The 24,373-nt window shown below is 42.2% G+C and overlaps 1 protein-coding gene across 2 annotated transcripts in view; it reads right to left on the bottom strand.

The window, feature by feature from the left end:
* The window catches only part of LOC137374627 (E3 ubiquitin ligase TRAF3IP2-like), a 72,002-nt gene extending 52,097 nt beyond the window's left edge, over positions 1-19,905 (bottom strand). The window contains exon 1 of one of the 2 annotated variants that reach the window (XM_068041039.1): positions 19,524-19,905. Coding sequence is in view for 1 of the 2 variants with exons in the window: in XM_068041040.1 (XP_067897141.1) it covers positions 19,524-19,531 (8 nt within the window). In the remaining variant the exon portion in view is untranslated. The remainder of the gene's footprint in view (positions 1-19,523) is intronic. The other variant, XM_068041040.1, reaches the window with a different exon arrangement.
* Between the last annotated feature and the right edge of the window lie 4,468 nt (positions 19,906-24,373).

Raw genomic sequence — 24,373 nt, 5'->3', positions numbered from 1 at the left:
CCAATTTCCTTTTGAAGTCATTGTCTCCACTTCCACGACCTTTGTGGGCGAGTTCCAGGTCATTACCACACTCGGCATAAAAAAGTTCTTCCTCCTATTCTCCTTGCACCCCTTGGCCAAAACCATCAGTGTCCCCCCCGTCCTTCTACCATTAGCTACTGGTTTTTCCTGGTCTAACTTATCTAAGCCTGTCATAATCTTGTACATTTGTATTAAATCTCCCCTGCTCTAAAGGAGAGCAACCTCAGCTTTTCCAACCTAATGTAGTAACTACAATAATCCATCCCTGGAACCATTCTGATAAATCTCCTCTGCAACCACTCAAGGACCCTCATATCCATTTTAAATTGTGACGACCAGAACTGGACGCAATACTCCAGTTGTTGCCTAACCAGTGCTTTATAGAGGTTCAGCATAACTTCCTTACTTTTGTACTCAATGCCTCTATTGAAGAAGCCCAGGATTCCATTTGCTTTACTAACCACTCTCTCAATATGCCCTGTCACCTTCAAAGATCAATGCACATGCAGCCCCAAATCCCCCTGTTCATGCACTCTTTAGAACTGTGCCATTAAGTATATATTGCCGCTTTCTATTCCTTCTGCCAAAATGCATCATCTCACACTTGTCAGCATTAAATTCCATCTGCCACCTGCCTTCCCATTCTGCTAGCCTACCTATGTACTGAAGCAGGTGGTTCACATCATCCTCACTGTTTTCCACATCTCCAAGTTTGGCGACATTAGAATTTCAAAATTTGCCACTCTGCATTCCAAGATCCAAGTCATTTATATACAGAAAAAAATCTCAGACTATGAACATAATAGAAGAGTAGGTGCATATAGAAATAATCAAATTTTCTGTTGACGCTCCAACTGCTGTTCTGGAACTGACCGAATATTTACAAACGAGGAAGGCATTCAGTTCATTTTGATTAATTGGCCCAGAGGATCTCCTAATATTAGCCCATTGTGGCATTGAATTGCTTCTTCAATGATTCCAGGATTTTGCTCTTAATACTCTTACTAGAAGAAAAGATTTTTGACATCACTACAGTTTGAACCCATGTCTCTTATTTCTACGCCTGCAGTTTAATTTTAATTAATATTCTAAGATGATTTTTCTAAACCAACAGGTGATCTTATCTACCTCCATGAGATCATCTCTCAGTCACCTTCTTTCCAGATCGAAGAGCCCAAGTTTCTTCAATCTTTTTCTCTTAACACAAACCCAACATTGGGTACCACCAACATGGCTCTTCCCTGCAGTGTCCCAGTATTTGAATCTCGTTTCTTGGGGGGCCAGAAATGTTTGCAGTTTTCACAAGTTTCACCTTTGATCACTTCTTGCTATTGTAGGACTGCATCTTTCTCTCTGAAGTATTCCAATTGTAAATATTGAACAGTGTACATATTTGTTGAAAAACCAAATATATTTTCCTTTTTTCTGTTATTTCATGGAATTTAGCCTTTTAAAAATATGCACTTGCTGGTGTTCACTATTTCAAATTCTATGATATTTTGTTGTTTGACAGTTGCTGTACCACAACTTAATTTCCTGTATGTTGAGGTTTTTTTTTTAAAAACAAAACAAATACCAGATGAAGAGAAGCATTGGTTTTTATGGCTTCCTTGACACATTGGGTCAAGAAACAGTAATGAAATACACCTACTAACTCTGACTAATATTCCTGTTTCCTCACATAGCCTTCCTATTACTTCATAAAGCAAATTATCTTCCGTTTTATGTTGGTGGTTTATAGCATACCAATGTTAACATGGATTTTTTTTAAAGGAACAGTAGCGCATACTCACTCGTTTTGCAGTTTTTCTACACTTCAGATAATTTCACACTGCAAGAACGTACCGATGCAAATGGAGTGGATTCAGTACCAAGTGCAGGACATGCAAGCAGCAATATGTATGAGAAACAGCGAGAGGGCGAGCGCAAGGGCGAGCGAGAGGAAGGAAGGAAGGAAAAGACAGATCGAGGTGAAGCAAATACCTAACCCTAGGTATGGCCCAAACTTGACACTGGCCACAAGATTCTGAAGCTATAATGTGAGAAGTCGAGTTGGGTGGTGGTTATGAGAAACACCACAATATAATTCCCTCAAATAATGTTGCTCTGGCACAGAAGGTTCTGAAATAATGGAGTTTTAAGTAACTACTCAAAATCCTTGTGGATAGACTATCCAATCAGAATTTCCTCTGGCACTTCAGCCATCACATTAAAGTTTGGTCAAATGTTTCAAATAATTTAATTTTTAGACTCACACACATCATACAAAAGGCAATTTAAACAAAAACTATTTAGTACATTGACTCCATTTGCATCATCTTAACATACGTAGAAGTAAAATTAGATTTTAATATTTGCTGTATTAATTAACGTGATATATATAAAAAAAAAGTCTATTCAACACTGACTCAAGGGTGAAGCCAATCCATTTCAACCTTCATGGAATTGGATGCTTGTGGGTAGCAATGAGAGTTTCTGAAATGATTGAGTATTTTCAAAACAGTCCCAAGTAGATACAAACCCATAACTTTTATCCATTTCTCAGCTGCGGATGCAATGAGGCGCCAAGGGATTATTATTTCTGTGTTTCCGCTTTCCCCTTCCCAGCATAAAATCATTGATGCCAATGTGTTTTATGGTTTATATCCAATTGCTAGCAAATTTTAATATGTGCCTGCAAAAGCTTTCAATAAAATATGGTAGATTTCCTGTGATATACTGCATGTGAAATCATAAAGCTCCTAACATCATAATGTTTATATAACTTTAGGCTAAATGCTGCTGTGACAAAGCAAAATTCCCAAATATCACTGAAAATATGAAGCTACTTTAACTTTCATTACCTTTTTCTCAGACTCTCATCTTCTCACTGCCTTTAAGCAGATGCATTTGGCTGGAAAACCAAGTTTGACCCACTGCAAGGTGGGTCAAAGATTAATTTTGACATCTGACACAAAGTACATTCTTCACTAGGCTGCAGTCAAGAAAGGCAAGAATTGCCAAAACATAGAAACCTATAAGTGCACACGATCAGAAAATACGTCCATAAACATTTCAAATTCTAATGGATTAACATATTTATATAGCACCTTTAATGTAATAAAACATCCCAAGGCACTTCACAAAGTATGGCAACAAGCCACAAAAGGAGACATTAGGTTAGATGGCCAAATGCTTGGTCAAAAAGGTAGGTTTTTGAGAGTGTGTTAAAAGGAGGAAAGTGACATGGAGAGGTATAGGGAGAGTATTCCAGAGGTTGGGGCCTCGGCAATTGGAGGAGCAGCCAGCAATGGTAGGGAAATTAATATCAGGGATGCACAAGAGGCCAGAATTAGAGAAGCACAGGAGGGTTGTGGAGCTGGAGGAGATTAGAGGCACACTGGGGGTGAGGCAATGGAGGAATTTGAAAACAAGGATGAAAATTCTAAATTCAAAATGGGCTGGATTTTACGTCAGATGGACGGGAGCTGGCCACTGATGTAAAAGTCGGTGGCGAACCCGCTTCCGCCCAGCCTGGGGATCCAACCCGCATCTTAGGGGTCCCTGGGCTTTAAATGTTCCAAGGCGGGACTTCCATAGCTTGAGGGAGGAAGTCCCACTTCATTGAGCTGCCGGCCAATCATCAGGCTGGCACATCTTAGGCCCAGCAGCACCATCGGGAGCGGTGGGGCAGCCCAGGCGAGGACATGGAGCCAGGAGTCCAGGTAAGTTAGGGTTATTGCCCAGCGAGGCAAGGATGGTTGTTTTCGTGGCGGAGGGGCGGTGGACGTCTTGGATCGTGGGAGTGGCTGGGGAAGCAGGGGCGGCACTCAATCAGGCACCCTGTGTCCCTTTGTCCAGGGCTCCCCCCCCACCCCACACCCAGTGCGCTGAGAGGCTGCCAGGTTTCACTGGGCGGCCTTTCACATCTGCCGGACGGCCACTTGCCACAGGTAAAATCCCCATGGAGGTGAGTGAAGGCCCTTAAATGGCCACTTAAGGGCCTTGATTGGCCTGGGGCGGTCGGCCCGTTTCTCGCACCACCCCCAGCGCATGTAAAGTGGGACGGAGGCGGGAGCGGGTTGGGAAAGTCTCCCGCTCAATTTTACGCACCCCCCCCCCACCATCCGGCTCGCTGGGGTGGCGCAAAATTCCGGCCGATGTTGCTTGACCTGGAGCCAATGTGGGTCAGCGGGCACAGGGGTGATAGGAGAACGGGACTTGTTGTGAGTCAAGACAGGGGCAGCAGAGTTTTGGATTAAGATTTTGAATGCAGGCTATGTATCCAGTTTTAACACATTGTGCCATTGCCTTTCGATGTTGCAAATATTTTCTCAAATTACAATTAATAAAAGCAAAATACTGCAGATGTTGGCAATCTGAAATAAAAACAAGAAATGCTGGAAATGTGAAGCGATTGCATTTTGGAAGGTCGAATTTGAATGCGGAATACAGGCTTAAAGACAGGATTCATGGCAGTGTGGAGGAACAGAGGGATCTTGGGGTCCATGTCCATAGATCGCTCAAAGTTGCCACCCAAGTTGATAGGGTTGTTAAGGCGGCGTATGGTGTGTTGGCTTTCGTTAACAGGGGGATTGAGTTTAAGAGCCGCGAGGTTATGCTGCAGCTCTATAAGGCCCTGGTTCGACCACACTTGGAATATTGTGTTCAGTTCTGGTCGCCTCATTATAGGAAGGATGTGGAAGCTTTAGAGAGGGTGCAGAGGAGATTTACCAGGATGCTGCCTGGACTGGAGGGCATGTCCTACGAAGAAAGGTTGAGGGAGCTAGGGCTTTTCTGATTGGAGCGAAGAAGGATGAGAGGTGACTTGATAGAGGTGTACAAAGGTGATGAGAGGCATAGATAGAGTGGATAGCCAGAGACTTTTTCCCAGGGTGGAAAGGGCTATCACCAGGGGGCATAATTTTAAGGTGATTGGAGGAAGGTTTCAGGGAGATGTCAGAGGTAGGTTCTTTACACAGAGAGTGGTGGGTGCGTGGAATGAGCTGCCAGCAGTGGTAGTAGAAGCAGATACATTAGGGGCACTTAAGCGACTCTTGGATAGGTACATGGATGATAGTAGAATGAAGGGTAGGTAGTTACTTAGATCTTAGAGTAGGTTAAAGGTTCGGCACAACATCGTGGGCCGAAGGGCCTGAACAGTTCTATGTTCTATGTTCTAAATGTTCAGCAGGTCTGGCAGCATCTGTGGAGAGAGAAGCAGAGTTAACATTTCAGGTCAGCGACCTGAAATCTGCTTCTCTCTCCACAGATGCTGCCAGACCTGCTGAACATTTCCAGCATTTCTTGTTTTTTTTTTCTCAAATTATTATGTTGAACAAGCTTCAAATCCTTCAAGTACTTAAAAAAAAAAATCAAGGTTCAACATTTAATGTTTCATTAATCATTTTTATATAAGATGGCCAACTGTCCCCACCATGCATTGCAACAGCACATTTGGGGCAAAAAAAAATGTAATATGGGGACTACCCTGTCAGCTGCGTGCATCTTTTGGTGTAACAGATAACAGTTAATAAAAAGGGAGATGTAGATTGGGTCAGTATAGTAATGTTTTAAATGCAAATACTTAAAGCCAGAGCTGCATCTGAATGACTTTTCCACGTCTCTTATTATATTGGAGGACATTAAGTCATTTATTTTAAATACATTAATCCCTCTTAAAACGGCAAAGGAATTTAAGACGAAGAAGCTGAACATTCTTTTGCTATCACCGAAAGTAATTTCTAGCCTGTTAACTTCGTGTTAAACTGTATATCAGGTTGAATATCTTTAAAAAAAAAATCTAATAATATAAGTTAATGTTTGAGCATGACCCTTCATTGATATGAAATCACAGAACAGTGGCGGCACAGTGGTTAGCACCGCAGCCTCACAGCTCCAGGGACCCGGGTTTGATTCTGGGTACTGCCTGTGCGGAGTTTGCAAGTTCTCCCTGTGTCTGCGTGGGTTTTCTCCGGGTGCTCCGGTTTCCTCCCACAAGCCAAAAGACTTGCAGGTTGGTAGGTAAATTGGCCATTATAAATTGCCCATAGTATAGGTAGGTGGTAGGGAAATAGAGGGACAGGTGGGGATGTGGTAGGAATATGGGATTAGTGTAGGATTAGTATAAATGGGTGGTTGATGGTCGGCACAGACTCGGTGGGCCGAAGGGCCTGTTTCAGTGCTGTATATCTAAACTAAACATTGAATCACTCATTCCTCTTGAAATGAAAAAGTTAGATAAAATAGTTAAATTGGCATACCTTCAAATGTCAGGGGCGGAGAGATTGGGGACAGGGACAGATGTGAGAGTGAGCAAGTTTTATGTTGTGCATGTAGAATGCACTGCTGCTTGGGATCATTGTAGGTGTGCATTGTTAAAAAATTTATTACAAGTATTTTTTAGAAATCCAGTTTGGATTTCATGGGGTAATCCAATAATGCTGAATGAATCAGATCAAACTCCATCAGCAGTCTAGTGGCTTTACAGGTAGAGATAAAATATAGTCCCCATGTTTGGATCTGGGTACATCTTAATCATTCAAAGCCTTCCTTTTCTGTGGGAATTTTAGTATTACCCCATTACCGAGCATGAGGAGAACCTGGCATCAATTTTAAAGTATGTTTAATGTCATCAAGTTTTTTTTTTTAAGCACCCAGATAGAGAAATAAAAGGGAAATGTGTGAAAAAAACTGCTGTTTGATCAATTGGGAGGTAAACATTTATGGTGTACCTTACAACCAAGGCTGACTGTTGAAACACATACTAATTCAGGACAATTAATGTTTGCCCCTTCCTTTAACAGTCACTTGTCTGACTAGGTCAGAGGAAGCAATTTAAACTTAATTTTTTAAAATCTAATAAAGCTTGGAATACCTATCATTTGCTTTTTGACTGAAGAATATTGAACGAGAGCACTGGTAACTATTCATAGTTTTTCTTAGCCAATTATCTGCTAATTAAACTTCCACACAAGACTTCCTATTATAGAGTCATAGAGTCGTACAGCATAGAAACAGGCCCTTCGGCCCACTGCGTCCATGCCGACCATAATGCCTATCTATACTAATCCCACCTGCCTGCATTAATTCCATATTCCTCTATGCCTTGCTCATTCAAGTACCTGTCCAGATGCCTCTTAAATGTTGCTACTGTTCCTGCCTCCACCAACTCCTCTGGCAGCTCATTCCAGATATCCACTATTCTTTGTGAAAAATTTACCCCTTTGATCCCCTTTAAACCTCCTCCCTCTCACCTTAAATCCATGCCCTCTAGTTTTAGTCACACCTACCATGGGAAAGAGACTCTGGCTATCTACCCTATCTATGCCTCTCATAATTTTATATACCTCTATCATGTTCCCTCTCGGCCTCCTTCGCTCCAGGGAAAACAGACCCAGCCTATTCAATCTCTCTTTATAATTCAAGCCCTCCAAACCAGGCAACATCCTTGTGAATCTTTTCTGCACCCTCTCTAGCTTAATCACATCTTTCCTGTAGTGCGGCGACCAGAACTGCACACAGTGTTCATTCTGCAATAGGCTCAAGGCTGGTGCAAAATCAGAAAGTCCAGAGGCCAACCCAGTAAATCACGGTAGGTCAGGAGGGGTATTCATCGAGGAGGGTGGGGGCGGGGGACTTGTGGTAGGAACCCACACTATTTTTGTGGGACTTAAAGGAGCACTGACTTCTGGACCCAGTTGTGTTCCAAAATCATATATGTCAGACAATCTGATTAGCATTTTAAATGGCCCTACCACTTGACACATGGGAGCGATGAGAAGCCTGCGGCAGACACAGCGACGGCAGGAACAGGATGATAAGTCATTCACAACTGGGGTGTTACTGCTGGCTCGTATTGGTCTTAATGGTTCCCTGGATAGGTAAACAAAGTTTCTGCACCCTTGTCATCAGTCTCAAAAACAAACCCAAATTACAAACAAATAAATCCAGGCAGAAAAAGATATTTACAAATTGTGTATCTTGGTTGATATCCTTACTCAATGACATTTGAGCAAGTGTCTGAAAAATCAGATTTATAATGAACAATTTACAATGGTTCTTGCCATTCATCCAGTTTAAGAGTACACTGGCAGAATACTGGCCATTTAAGCTACCTGGAAAACACCCTCCTCTATTCTTCTCATAACCCTCATGCCAGTAAATCCCGTTCTATTTTTGCTTCCATAAAATATGGTGGTTTACCCAACTCTTAGCAGCAAGAGAATGAGTAATGTGTTGGTCCAGAATTTCTGAACCAACTTTTGCAGAAATCGACCAAAATTTTTATACTAGTATCTACATGGATCTTGGTAACAAGAACTTACATCAAAATTTCATGAAGAGCTCGTTTGCCTATACCAGGACTTAAAAACAGATGTAAAACAAGCACAAATGCAGTACCATCAAATGTAGCATAATAGCAAGTGGGTTGCTGTCTTCTTCCATAGTGCCTCCCTCACACAGCCTCTTGCTTTTGCTGCTCAGTATTTTACAGAACAGGGGTTTCTGCATTGGGAATTTCATTCCAGTTGCTTAAGCCTTCTGAACACTGAGAATGGAGAGGTGTTCAAAACATTTTGGATGTGCAAAGACTGGGCGTACTTTGGTTAAGTATTATGCAGGTCTCAATAATATCACTACCAAACTCCAAAAACCTTAATCAGATCATTTCCAACTATGCTATGCCTATATTTTTAGGGATAAAATCTACCACAGCACATTACTGTTGTAAATTCAGGAAACTTTCACATGTAGACAGAGCTATGCAAATCAGCATATGACTGAAGTGGCATAAACAATTGTGGAAATTAGTGTGCAAAACCAGCATCAGTTACGCACAGATTTCTTCACAGGAAGGGAAAATCAATATGTGCCTCTTTGTGCCAGTCACCCATAAAGTTCTAGGTCAATGAGAAGGTAGGCTATTGCACTCTGTGCTCTGAATGGCAAGAACAAACCACTTTTTTACAGTGAAGAACCTGTGATAGCCCATTTTATAAAAGAATGCGCTCACTCACTGTAGGATTGAGCTTCTAAGTAGAAATGCATTGTGAGCTGGGGTCTCACCAAGAGAATTTATCATCTTTCCTTTACTATTTGTTCAACAGAAATTCAGAGTTCCAAATAAGCATCTTATGCTTGGGTGCACCCTGAAATACAGAGCAAAATTATATAAACTAGAAAAAACATCTGATGAAATAAATTACATCACGTAATCTACAAAAATAAATTCAAGAACATTTACTATTGATCAAGCAGGATAAGTTGAAGCAGAACTTTGGCTTAACATTAGTGCACAAGACTTGGGCTGCAATGAAAATACAATATTTACTGCTTCTACTTCACACTGACACTACAGTTGTGATATAAACGCAGCACATAGCTACCAGAACTTAGCAACTGGCTAATGTTGAAATTACTTCTCAAAGTCAGAGTGAAAGGATTGCAGTGTCAAAATATACCTTGTGCTGTGCTCACACACTAACTTTTGTGTATAAATGTTTTTATAAACAGACAAAAGATTGTAAGTACAGTTTAATTTCTATTAGGCTCAGACATGTTTTGCACCTTTTTTTTCATTCATTCATGGGATGTGGGCATCACTGGCCAGGCCAGCAGTTATTGCCCATCCCTAATTGCCCTTAAGAAGGTGGTGGTGAGCTGCCTTCTTGAACCGTTGCAGTCCATTTGGGGTAGGAACACCCATAATGCTGTTAGGAAGGGAGTTCTAGGATTTTGACCCAACGACAGTGAAAGAACGGCGATATAGTTCAAAGTCAGGATGGTGAAAGATTTGGACGGGAATTTGCAGGTGGTGGTGTTCCCATGCATTTGCTGCCCTTGTCCTTCTAGTTCGTAGAGGTCACGGGTTTGGAAGGTGCTGTCTAAGGAGCCTTGGTGCATTGCTGCAGTGCATCTTGTAGATGGTACACACTGCTGCCACTGTGCGTCGGCGGTGGAGGGAGTGAATGTTTGTGGATGGGGTGCCAATCAAGCGGGCTGCTTTGTCCTGGATGGTGTCGAGCTTCTTCAGCGTTGTTGGAGCTGCACCCATCCAGGCAAGTGGAGAGTATTCCATCACACTGCTGACTTGTGCCTTGTAGATGGTGGACAGGCTTTGGGGAGTCAGGAGGCGAGTTACTCGCCTCAGGATTCCTAGCCTCTGACCTGCTCTTGTAGCCACGGTATTTATATGGCTACTCCAGTTCAGTTTCTGGTCAATGGGAGCCCGTAGGATATAGATAGTGGGGGATTCAGCGATGGTAATGCCGTTGAATGTCAAGGGGAGATGGTTAGATTCTCTCTTGTTGGAGATGGTCATTGCCTGGCACTTGTGTGGCACGAATGTTACTTGCCACTTATCAGCCCAAGCCTGGATATTGTCCAGGTCTTGCTGCATTTCTACACAGACTGCTTCAGTATCTGAGGAGTTAAGAATGGTGCTAAACATTGTGCAATCATCAGCGAACATCCCCACTTCTGACCTTATGATTGAAGGTAGGTCATTGATGAAGCAGCTGAAGATGGTTGGGCCTAGGACACTACGCTGAGGAACTCCTGCAGTGATGTCCTGGAGCTCAGATGATTGACCTCCAACAACCACAACCATCTTCCTTTGCGCTAGGTATGACTCTAGCCAGCGGAAGGTTTTCCCCCCGATTCCCATTGACCTCAGTTTTGCTGGGGCTCCTTGATGACATCAAGGCAGCATTTGACCATGTATGGCAAGGGCAGTCACTCTCACCTCACCTAGTTTATAAAATACAAACATGTGCATCACTGGGTTTGATGCATGTTCCTAGCCTCGATATTGGCTTAGAATAACTCTCAGCACTAAGCCACATGGAGTAATGCACTTCAATAACTTCCATCTGTCCACAGAGCAATAGCTTTCAAACTGGAGTGTGGAGACACTCCCAGCTCCTCTTGTCTTAAATTCTGAAATAGTGTCAGGTACTCAAAATAAAACATTGCTATAACATATACAAACAGAAATAATATGGTCAAACATAAAAAACAAAACAGAATCTTGACCAACTACCCTTGCGCTGCAGGGTAGGTCAAATGACAGAATTCTGATGATCCCAGCATCTTATGATCTGCGTATCCCAATATTAAAAGCAATGATTGGGAATGTAGATTTCATTCTGGATCAATGCCCTTGTGTCCTTTCAGCACTAGCCTGAATGTGGTAAAATCCAAACCCCAAAACAGCCTTACTACTTGGGTGTATTATTTATATTTTGGGGTGGGGAGGGAAAGCGGAGGGCTTTCAGCCTCAATATCATCATGTTTAAAATAAAAAGAATCCAAAATCTTCTAGCAGTCATGCTCTACTGCTACTTACTGAAAACTGTTGAACAAGGACTATAAAAATACATCAATACACAAGTCATACCAACAGATGATGGAATATCTTAAAAGGGAGGGACAGTTAAAACATTTTTCTGGCCTCTTCTGTTTAGGTATGTAAAGAATGATGGCTACACCTATGGATATTGACCAATCTCTGAAGTTAATTAATTTGGATATCAATAAATGGCATTGTTGGCTTCTTGACAATATACAATTAACTTAAACCTTAGATATGGTGGAGCAAGAGGAATTTTCTTTGTTGTACCTCATTAAACAGTAATCAGGATTGAGCATCAACTCGCTTAAAATAGAAAGTACATGCAGGTATGGCAAATATTTTCCTGCTTTGTTAGATTCAGAACACTATAAAGCCACTAGAACCTACCTGCCCCATTTCCCGCTGATCATGTGCAAGCCTAATCCTGTCTGAGCAGTAATATTTTAAGAATTAGAATCCAACAATGATGACACATCACAAGATGCCAAATCATCCCAATACTATCTTCAGCGTTCAGTCTTTTCTCTCTCTCAAGAATGCACTTGAATATATTATAACAGGAACGTTTTTATATCAGTAATTCCAAAAAAAAAGTATTCGACATCATCCAACTTGACAGTCAAATTAAAATAATGACTTCCAAATGATGCAATCACGACAACATCAACTTGCACATATGATGTTTCGCAGGTGTGCAGTCAAACTAAAATTGGCATTGAGCCAAAAGGAGGACAGGTGACCAAAAGTTTGGTCCAAAAAAAAAAGCTAGGTTTTAAGGAACACAAGGCCAGATTTGGAAAACAGCATAGTTCTGAGAGTGTTACAATGATCTGAACATTTGTTTCACTTAAGCAACCAAAATCACTTTTCCCGATATGCAGGACCCCTGGGATTCATATGGCACCTAAAGGCCAATTTCTGCGACACCTTAACCAAACTTTGTAGCACGCAAATGAAGATTCTACCACAGGAAACCACTTCCTACGGCAAGTAATCTAGTAATTTTTATTGAAAAACTAGATCAAAAACTAAACCAGGTATAATTACAATTAAACTTCAACTGAATCATTGTATCAAACAATAACAGTTTTAATACTGCAAGTAAAATCTGGCCACTTTTATAAAAACAAATGAAACACAAATTCCCTTATATTGGGGGGGGGGGGGGTGGAGGGGAGAAAATTAGATTCAATGCGAAGGTCTAATAAGCATATTAAAACTTCTACAACATTAAAAATTGGTTATAGAAGGTACAAAGCAAAAGAAGGGGTTTAAGGACAGCATTTCAGAGTTGTTTGAAGTGGGTAATATTATTCCTCAGGGTCCGATATGGGGCTACTTCTGTTCACTGCATATATCAGTGATTTGGATACAGGCCTAGAGCAAATGGTATCAACATTTTCAGACGATACCAAAACAGGATGTATATTTAAATTCTTTAGAAGACCACAGGAAACTGCAAAGAGATATTGATAAGATGCGGTAATGGGCTAAAAGGCGGGAGTTGGAAATTGATGCAAGAATTAGGAGAAGTAGCCCGTACAGCCTGTCGAGCCTGCTCCACCATCCAATACGATCATGGCTGATCTTGGGCTTCAACTCTACTTTCCTGCCCGCTCCCCATATCCCTTGATTCCCCAAGAGACCAAAAATCTATCTATCTATCCCATCCTTAAATGTGTTCAATGATGGAACATTCACAACCCTCTGAGGTAGAGAATTTCAAACAAACAAACAAACATTCACAACCCTTTCAGTGAAGAAATTTATCCTCCAATTCTAAATGATCAACCCCTTATCCTGAAACTGTGCCCCCTTGTTCTAGATTTCCCAGCCAACGAAAACATCTCATTTGCATTTTGGTTTTTAAAAAATCATCAGTAACTGTAGTCAGAATGGGTTTGGTCCTGTGGCGCAGAAAAGGGACTTGAAGTGTAGGTTCACAGAACATTAAAGGTAGCATCTCAGGTATTAACACATCAAAAAGATATTACAGGCTTGAGATTTTTTCCAAAAATACACTATATTCATAATATTTGTATAAGTACTGACATAACACTTCAAATTTGACATTACCTGAAGTGCAATACAGATCAGTTTCTTTCAATACAGTACACAAGGTGCCTTGCTACACTTGCAAGGTTATATTTACAATGTACAATTACATTTTGTGTCAAACATTCTCTGGTGTATATAGCCAGAGGGGTTTAGCATGGTTTCTAACCTCTCCCTCTACTAGGGCGGCACTGTGGCGCAGTGGTTAGCACTGCAGCCTCACAGCTCCAGCGACCCAGGTTCGGTTCTGGGTACTGCCTGTGTGGAGTTTGCAAGTTCTCCCTGTGACCGCGTGGGTTTCCGCCAGGTGCTCTGGTTTCCTCCCACAGCCAAAGACTTGCAGGTTGATGGGTAAATTGGCCATTGTAAATTGCCCCTAGTGTAGGTAGGTGGTAGGATGTGATATGGGATTAATGTAGGATTAGTATAAATTGGTGTTTGTTGGTCAATACAGACTCGGTGGGCCGAAGGGCCCGTTTCAGTGCTGTATCTCTCTATGACTATGTCAGGAGACATGGTGATAATAAGCCTATATAAAACCTTAAGTGAGACCTCAGTTACTGCATGTAGTACTGGTCAGCACACTTGTTAGAGAGAGTACAATACAGATATATGGTAAGAGGTATGTGGTATGAGAAAATCTAAATACGTAGAAAGACTTGGAAAAATTGGGTCTTTTTTCATTAGAACAATGCACATTACACGACAATACACAATTATGAAAGGATGTGACAGGACAGATAGAAGCCTACCTTTTCCAGTAATTGAGGGTTCAAGAACAAAGGTCTAAATTCTACATATTTAGAAGAGGGTAGAAGAAAGTTCTTTAGTGTTGTGAGGCTGTGCAATTCACTTCCAGGATCATTACTGAAGCAGAAATTATGTCAACATTCAAAGATTAAATTGGAAAGTAGGGAACTTTGCTTTCAGGGGAAGAACTTCCCATAAATATTCCAACTACATCCTGCTATAATTTTGGTCTGACTGGCACTATGTGATATTCTCCAACCAGAAGCAATTTTTAATAAAGAAGGCAACTTAACACCAAGAAAAGCCTGATTACACAGTGGGAACAATTAAAGCCCGGGGACCCGTAAAATGCAGGACGGATGCCCGAGCAGGGCGGAAGCGAGTTTGCCATCGACTTTTACGTCGGTGGCCAGCTCCTGTCCGCCCGACGTAAAATCCAGCCCGTTAACTCTTTTTCTCTCTCCATAGATACTGCCAGACCCGGAGTATTTCCAGCACTTTGTTTTTATTACTGAAGCCCTTTGTAATTCACTGGTTGCTGTCCAGTAAATTGTCAATTATTATGCACTTCCTTCTACAAACATTTAATGCTTACTCAAGAATGTCATTGCAGCCCAGCTGCAAAGGAGGTAAATGCTTATTCACAACTAGCAATTTTGTTTAAACATGCTGTGAAACAAATGGGCAGATTAGTTGCTAAGCAATGCTTATGTATTGGTGTAATTAGAGTGGTAGTACAAGGATTGCAACCCATTGATTTCTCACACGAGTTTTTGTTCTCAACTAACCAGGGTGGGGATGGATTAAAGTAAGGGTGGCAGAAAGATAGCTCTTGGAATAAAAACTGCATCAAGCCTCAAATTAGCACCACTTTAGTTGCCAACTAAGCCTAAAAATTCATAGTTATTGACTCATTTCACAGATAATTGCCATTCTAAGTATGACTTTCCCTAAATCAAGAACTTAAAAAATGTTTACTACTTGTCAGCTATCAAATCAAAAATTAATCTTAGGAGAGACACCAGAAATATCCAAATCATTACCCCCCCCCCCCTTCTAAAAGTTAAAACAAGATATTTAATGCCATTTTTACTCATCTGTAGAACACAATATGGAACCGAAAATAAAATTGTCATTAGTCCCAAAATGCACAGTATAAAACTTCTGACCAAAAACCTGGGAGCAATGAATTAAAGCAAGCTTCAGAACCTTCAGGATTCATTGCAGAAGCATACAATCAACATTAGGAGCCACAGAATGGGTTTGTTGAATATGGATTACATTCCAATAAATGTTTATTGAAACCGACATAATCAGCTTGCATGTCTTGATCAGAGAATTGCCTGCAATACCTTGCAGAGAAAGAGATTTTAAAGGAAAGAGAAATAAAAATGTACCTCTCATCTCGCCCAGTAGTTATTCAATAGAACCACAGAAAAATTACGCCACAGAAGGAGGCCATTCAACCCGTCATGTCCATGCTGGCTGAAAGAACTAGCCGCCCAATCTAATCCCACTTTCCAGTACCTGGTCCATAGCCTTGCTGGTTACAGCACTTCAGGTGCATGTCCAGGTACTTCTTAAAAAGAATTGAGGGTTTCTGCCTCCACCATCATTCCTGGCAGTGAATTCGAGACACCCACCACCCTCTGGGTAAAATAGTTTTTCTTTATGTCCCCTCTAATCCTTCTACCAATCACCTCAAATCTGTGCCCCCTGGTAATTTCCCTCTCCACGAGGGGAAACAAGTCCTTCCTGTCTACTCTATCTAGGCCCCTCATAATTTTGTACACCTCAATTAAGTCACCCCTCAGCCTCCTCTGTTCTAAGGAAAACAACCCTAGCCGATCCAATCTTTCCTCATAGCTGCAGCTTTCAAGCCCTGGCAAAATTCTTGTAAATCTCCTCTGTACTCTCTCCAGAGCAATTATGTCCTTTCTGTAATGTGGTGACTAGAACGGTACATGATACTCCAACTGTGGCCTATCCAGCGTTTTATACAGTTCCAGCATTACATCCCTGCTTTTGAATTATATACCTCAGCCAATAAAGGAAAGCATTCCATATGCCTTGTTCACCACTCCATCTACCTGTCCTGCCACCTTCAGGGACCTGTGGACATGCACTCCAAGGTCTCTCAGTTCTTCTACCCCTCTCAATATCCTCCAATTTATTGTGTAGTCCCTCACTTTGTTTGCCCTCCCCAAATGCATTACCTCACACTTCTCTGGATTGAATTCCATTTGCCACTTTTCCACCCACTCAACCAAACCATTGATATCTTTCTGGAGCCCACAGCTATCCTCTTCACGATCAACTACACGGCCAATTTTTGTGTCATCAGCAAATTTCCCAATCACGCCTCCCACATTTAAGTCCAAATCATTAATATATACCACAAACAGCAAGGGACCCAACACTGAACCCTGTGTCATGCCACTGGAAACAGCTTTCCATTCACAAAAACTTCCATCGATTACTGCCCTTTGTTTCCTGGCCCCGAGCCAATTCTGGATCCAACCTGCCACATTCCCCTGTATCCCATGGGCTTTCTTTTTACTGACCAGTCTGCCATGTGAGACCTTGTCAAATGCCTTACTAACATTCATGTAGACCACATCCACTGCACTTGCCTCTTCAATCCTTCTTGTTACTAACTTAATTGAGATTTTTGAGGAAGACAGACATGACCTTCCCTTAACAAATCCATACTGACTATCCCTGATTATTCCGTGCCTTTCGAAGTGGCAGTTTATCCTGTCCCTCAGCATAGATTCTACCAATTTACCCACCACTGGGGTCAGACTGACTGGCCTATAATTATTTGGCCTATCCCTCGCACCCTTTTTAAATAATGGTACAACATTCATAGACCTCCAATCGTCTGGTAACTCTCCTGTATTTAGTGAGGATTTGAAGATGATCCTCAGCACATCCGCAATTTCCTCCCTGGCTTCCTTTAACAGCCTGGGATGCAATCCATCCAGCCCTGGCAATTTATCCACTTTCAAGGAGATCAGACCCTCTAGTGCTTCCTCTTTCATTATGCTTACCATATCTAATATTTCACACTACTCTTTAACTACAATGTCTACATCAACCCTCTCCTTTGTGAAGAAAAATGCCAAGAATTTTTCATGCCCTCTCTTTGCTTTTCTAATCTCCTTTTTTACTTCACCCCTGCACTTTCCATACTCCTCTAGGCTTTCTAAAGTAGTAAGATTTTTATGATCGTCATAAGCTTTCTTTTTCTGCTTTAACTTACCCTGTTAGCTTCTTGATAACCGGGGGCTCTAGATTTGGCAGTACCACCCTTTATCCACAAAAAGCAGGAAAAATCCAACCCGGCCAATTACCGCCCCAACAATCCTCTCTCTATCATCAGAAACTGATGGAAGGCGTCATCAACAGTGTTATCAAGCAGCACTTGCTCAGCAATAACCTACTCACCAATGCTCAGTTTAGGTTCTGCAGGGCTACTCAGCTCCTGACCTCATTACAGCCTTGGTCCCAGTGTGGACAAAAGAGCTTGAATTCCACAGGTGAGGAGAGAGCGACTGCCCTTGACATCAAGGCAGCATTTGAGCAACTGTAGCATCAAGGAGCCCTAGCAAAACTGGAGTCAATATCAGGGAGAAAACACTCTGCAGGCTAGAGCCATACATAGCACAAAAGAAAGATGATTGTGGTTGTTGGAGGCCATCTTATTTCCTAAGCCTCAATTTTGTTATCCAGCCTTGTATGTGGTACTTTCTCAAACGCTTCCTTAAAATCCATCCATCCAGGCACTTTCCACTTACTGGATAGCAAATCAGGACGGAGTTCTCCTCCCGATCAGAGGTACTTTGCCCAGTTATACTACCCTCAGTTGTTTGGTGGATGCAATCAGCTAACGCTGCAGAGATCAACGATTAAAATTTGGATTTGTGCAGTTCAGTCTCACACCAAGATGCATATACTGATTAAGCCAATGAGTGCACCATAAACTAATTTTATTCGTGAAAGATTCAACGCTTTTTAAAAACATTAAATTAATATATGGGGAGAAACTGAATGTACCCAAATTATCCCATATTCTTACACTAAAGGGATAAATCTCTACAGCTCCTTCCATCTGAAGTCTGCAACTGTTGCCTTTTCTCAAGGTGCTTTTGAACTGCTAGTCAGAGGCAGTTCAGGAACAAGCTTTAGCCTTTTATTTCCAGAAAGCTTCGCATCATGACATTACTGTTTCCCTCCAATATCATCTCAAATGGAAACAGAACTATGGAAAATATTCCTTAAACGAGAGTTCAAGAGAAATCTCATGCCCACATCACCACTAACCAACATATTTAAATCATAAAGACAGTAAAGGGCTGACTTGCAGACCTAGAACAGAAATGCCATCCATTGTAACATTTAAGATTATGAACTCAATTCAATAGATGGAAGTTCCTACCAAGATGGTATAAATTCTTCACATGTTTAAGATGTTACATTGTATTTCTTAACGTCAATTTTCCCTTATATTGTGTCAAATAATTATGCTAACTAAACCTTGAATCTTTAAATATTCACACATTAAAAATGCACTGTGAATTGATTGAAGTGCTTTGCTGGAGAACTATAACGATATAGCTGCATATTAAATCCATGATAAATATTGTGTGCATTTTTCAAAATTTGTAATATTTTCCCCCAAGATATTTTACCTACCTTGGCAGCTTGAACCCATAAATTAGAAAATAATCTAAAAGCTTCTCTGAACACCAAGGCCCTCGGCACTATTTAACATAATATTGATCCAACTTGGCAGTTAAAGCATCTAAAAGGTTAACAGCTCGGTCGGGTCGGGTGCGGGTGTGAAGAGGGTGAGGGGGGGGGGGGGGGGGTGGTGAGGGTTGGGGCGGAGTGACAGCCAAGTAATCATCAGGAAGTGGTCGACAGACAAGAAAAATTTGGCAGAACTATAACATAAATCAACGTACTTAAATTAAAAAAAACTAAATGACAAATATTTAAATTGCAAGAAAGCAGTGCTTTTGTTGTTTTTATTGCGACTTGAACGTGAGCTCGAACAGATGAACTCAACATTACGTCGAGGATATTAAAACTGAGACATAAAGAAAGCCCTCAAGACCTTGAGAGTAAATATCGAGAAGAAAAAGAATGTTGATAAGAACTCCAAAGTGGGATTCTGATGTCCTCAGTCCCACTGCATTACAAAACTTCTAAAAACAATAACTGGCCATGATTCCCAGCATTTTTACATCTGAGGCAAACTTGTGCGAAAAACAAGTTACGCTGCTATGCACAGAGAGAAAAATACCAGTAACCAGCAGGTAAAGTAAGAGGATAAAGCTGTCCACTTTCAGCTTACCTCAACATCCTTATGTTACTAGTCGAGGACTTTCATATGAACAAAAATATTTCCAGCAACTAACACATAAATGCGAATTCTAGGGCCGTTCCTCAAGCAGCCATTAAACTTCAATACAAGTCTCGATAGGTACACAGGGCGGATCAAGACAACCTGATGTCAGCAAACCATAGCTTCTCGATTGGAGAGAGAGGGGGCGGTCCCTTATTCATCTGTTCCATATTCTCAATACTTTCAGTAACAAACAAAACTCTTATACATTTCAACCTCATTTTCTACAAGTACAGATAATTTTTTTTTTAAATCACTTTTATGTACAAAGACCCTGATCCCACAGCTGCAGAACAGTCCTTCCTGACCCGCATATATTTATTTAAAAAAGCACAAGTCGACAGACCAAGCCCCAAACTCTACTTCCGTTCAGGTGCGAGAATTTCGCCAACTTGACGTTTATCTTCTCAAGCGACTTTTTTTTTTACAAACATAATCTCGGGTCCGAAGTATAATGCACCTCCAGTCACAGTGCCACTGTGTAGGAGGACTCCAGAGCAAGCTATGAATAAACCAGCGCTTACACATTTTTGAAAGTACTTGACTGTTTTTACTCTGCTGTTAATGATTTTTTTTTTGGGTGGCTTAATGGTTTTATGTGTTTCCTAATATTTTATCGATTGCCAACTTCCACATCGACTTCCTTACCAAGAAGTTATCCCCACCTATCCCTTCTTGTCAGCCCCTGTATCAAATAACTCCACATCTTCCATGATAACAATCTGCAACTCAATTTCCCAAGCCCCTTCTTTTCTGACTTGATCGCCTTCCCATCGTTCCTCAATCTCACCCTTCAAAAACATTTCCCCACCTAGTTCCTTAGACACCACGTCGTTGTAATCATCTCTCATATCTCTCTTCATCTGAGCTCTTGATCACTGAGAAGGCAACTTTTCATTACTTTCATCCTCCAATCCCTCTTCGCATCTGCCCATGGAATAACTTTGTGCCACACAAGTGCCAACAAGAGAGAATCCAACCTTGACATTCAATGGCATTACTATCACTGAATCCCCCACTATCAACATCCTGGGGTTTACCATTGACCAGAAATTGAACTGGACCAGCCATATGCAGGACATTCTGAAGGGGGAGGTCGTGGTTCACATTGGTACCAACAACATAGGTAAAAAGAGGGATGAGTCCTGCAACAAGAATTTAGGGAGCTAGGTAGCAGATTAAAAAGCAGGACCTCAAAGGCTGTAATCTCTGGATTACTACCGGTGCCACGTGCAAGGCTTGGCTGAACCAGAATGGGACCAACATCCTTGCTGGGAGGTTTGCTAGTGCTTTTGGGGTGGGTGGGGGGGGGGGGGGTGTTAAACTAATTTGGCGGGGGGGGTGGGATATTAAGTGAAGGTACAGTAGGGGGTCATGCACAGTCAAATATAGATGAGAAACTTTTAGTCATTCTGGAAGGCAGAGCAAATATAGACCTGTTAAGGCACCTTCCAAACCTGTGACCTGTACCACCTAGAAAGACAGGGCAGCAGATGCATAGGAACCTGCAAGTTCCCCTCCAAGTCACACACCATCCTGACTTGGAACTATATCACTGTTCCTTTACCGTTGCTGGGTCAAAATCCTGGAACACCCTTCCTAAAGCACTTGCTGTACCTACACCAGATGCACTGCTGCGGTTTAAGAAGGCAGTTCACCACCAACTTTTCAAGGGCATTTCAGGATGGGCAATAAATGCTGGCCTAGCCAGTGCTGCTCACATCCTGTGAAAGAATTTTTTAAAAAATCAAGCATTTAGCAAACCAAACACTGGGGTTCATTTCTGGAGGAATAGCATTGAAAAACAGGGAAGTAATGTTAAACTTGCATAGAACCATAGTGAGACCACACTTGGAGTACAGTGCACAGTTCTGGTCTCCATTTGAAAAAGGGTATAGAGGCACTGGAGAAGGTGCAAAGAGAATTCACAGGGATGGTACCTGAACTGAGAAATTATAAATATCAGGAAAAGCTGAGCAGGCTGGAGAAGGCTCAGGGTGACCTAATAGAGATCTTTAAGATAATGAAAGGGTTTCACATGGCAGACATGGAGAAAATGTTTCCACTTGAGTTTCCACAGAAAGCGGGGGAAACTAAATCTTGGAGGAGTGGGGGGTAGTTTTAATGGGCAAGGGATGCAGGTTCAGGTGCATGCAGGAAGTTAAATCCCCTAAAAGTGAAATAAAAACAGAAAGTGCTGGAAATACTCAGGTCTGGCAGCATCTGTGGAGAAAGAAACAGAGTTAATGTTTCAAGTCATAACTTTTCTGATGAAAGATCATTGACCTGACACATTCGGGGGAAAGTTATGGGGCCTACAGGAATCATGGCAGGCAGGGTGATTAATTAGGCGGGGTTTCCCGACGGTGGGTTTAAAAGTGGAGATGAAGTGAGTGGTGTTTTTGTGGCAGGTTGGGCCTCATGTCATCCTGTGGCAGGTTCCAACTTTTAATACATATGCAAACCTACAGCTTGGAGACCTCGCTGCCACCATATTAGTTTGCTCGGCAACGACAGATGAGCTCCAGGCTTAAAGGGTGGGGTCAGTCAGCGCAAACTGTACTCCACTTTAAACCACCAATGCGCAGGCAGGAAGGAAATCTACCCCAACTACAACTCAACAAATAAGTCCTGTAGCAACAGGAAAGGGGCGAAAATGGCAGGTGCAAGTTGACATTGGCAGCAGCAGTTCCAATCCTGCATGCAGGCGGCTCAGGATATTGTTCGCTTTGATGATGACTGAGAAATGACATCATCACCTGGTAGTTCCCTGAGCGACCAAGCAGCCTTTTTGAAGGACAGCACTGCTTGCTCCTGAATTGGAGAGGGGCCTAGAAAAGGTGGCCTAAACAAGTGCTCGTCTCCCCACCACCCAGTTGGCTTGCCGCGGTCAATGGGCATTTCTTAATGCAGTCAGACTACGACAGAAAAGAAAACGTGAGCTCCTAACCTCGCTTCAAAAGATGGGAAAAGAAGAAAAATTCTGAAACTCGACTGCTGGAATATGAGAACAATGCTCGACTCTGGTGACAATTTCCGCCCCCAACGATCAGCCTTGGTGGCCCATGAGCTAGCCAGACTAGACATTGATATAGCAGCCCAACAGAACACAATGCTAGCTACACCCTCTATTGGTCAGGTAGACCTCAAGGTGAACAATGCCTCTTTGGTGTCAGCTTCATGGTGAAGAAGACGGTCACCACTAAACTTTTAAGCCTGCCAGCGAGACATTCCAAACGCATCATGTCTCTGCGCCTACCCCTCCAAGACCAGCAGCATGCAACTCTCATCAGCATTTATGCTGCAACCCTGAAGGCTAACCCAGCTGACAAAGATACGTTCTACACAAATCTCCATGAACTCATCCAGAATGCTCTGCCCAAGGACAAAATTGTCATCCTTGGCTATTTCAACGCCAGAGTGGGCTGTGACAGCCTGGCATGGAAGGGAGTGCTCGGAAACCATGGAGTTTGAAACTGTAAGGAAAATGGATGATTACTCTTGGAACTCTGTGAAGAAAAGCAGCTGTCCATAACCAACATCTTCTTTCAGCAAAAAGATCGCTTCAAGACCACATGGATGCTTCCCCGGTCTAAACACTGGCACCTGATAGATTGCATCTTGGTGCGCTAGTGTGACCTAAAGGACGGCCTGCATACTAGAGTGATGCCCAGTGCTGACTGTCATACAGACCACTGGCTCATTTGCTCAAAGCTGAACTTCCATTTCAAGCCTAAGCCTCCACATGCTGTCCTCCAGGTGGCTGTGGTGGGGAAGAGACTGTTGCCCACCTCCTTCTGCAATGTGTCTTTGCAAAGAAGGTGTGGAAAGAGATGCAGTGGTTTTTGTCGAGGTTCATACCAAGCAGCTCTGTAATGCAGGAGTCTGTGCCTTATGGGCCGTTCCCAGAGATGCACTCAGAGATAAACATCAACTGCTGCTGGAGGACCATCAATTCAGTGAATGATGCTCTTTAGTCTGCCCGAAACTTGCTGATCATCCAGTGCAAAGAGTTGTCCACGACCGAGTGTTGCAGATTGGCACATTCCAAGGTCCAGGACTATGTGCTGAGGGACTCACTAAAGCTTGGGGCAGCTGCCGCAAAGGCTCAACGGGGAAAGACCACTGTGTAAAGTCCTCCCGCCATAGTGAACTGAGATGCTGAAATCACGGAAAACCCCTCGGGCTGTATACACCAAATATAGGTTTGCTGTAAAATGTACATTGTATGTAAAATGCAATGGGAGGGTTGTAAGGCAACTCACTCCTGTATTGAAGAAAACTGATTTCCTTTGCACTTTCTGGAATGTCAACTTGGTGATGTTTTGAACTGTTTTGTAATGTATTTTCTTAAAGATTTTATGAATAAAGTATATTTTTCAGGGAAAAGAAAATTCAAGCCTAAGCCCAAGAACAGGCCGAGAGACAACTCATCAAAGAAATTTCAAGTCAGCAACCTGCAAACTTTATCTTGTAGAGATAGATATGAAGCAACCTGACAGACTAGACTGGAACATTCTGATCTCACTGTTGATTCCACTCCAGAAGAACTCTGGGAACACGTCAAAGCTACAGTACTGGATACTTCCAACGAGGTCATCGGACCCAGCACCAAGAAGAATAGGGACTGGTTTGATGAAAATGACAAGGAAATTCAAGATCTGTTAAAAATAAAAAGGTCAGCTCATCTCAACCGGCCAGTCAAGAGAAAAAGACAGTCTACCGTCAAGCATGGAGTACCCTTCAACGTAAACTGAGGAACAATCCCCAGACTGGTGGATTGCACTTGCAGAAAAAAC

The sequence above is a fragment of the Heterodontus francisci genome, chromosome 10 (genome assembly GCF_036365525.1).
Source record: "Heterodontus francisci isolate sHetFra1 chromosome 10, sHetFra1.hap1, whole genome shotgun sequence".
NCBI lineage: Eukaryota > Metazoa > Chordata > Chondrichthyes > Heterodontiformes > Heterodontidae > Heterodontus > Heterodontus francisci.
Note: the sequence above shows the minus strand (reverse complement) of the source record. Positions and strands in the feature narration are given on the sequence as shown.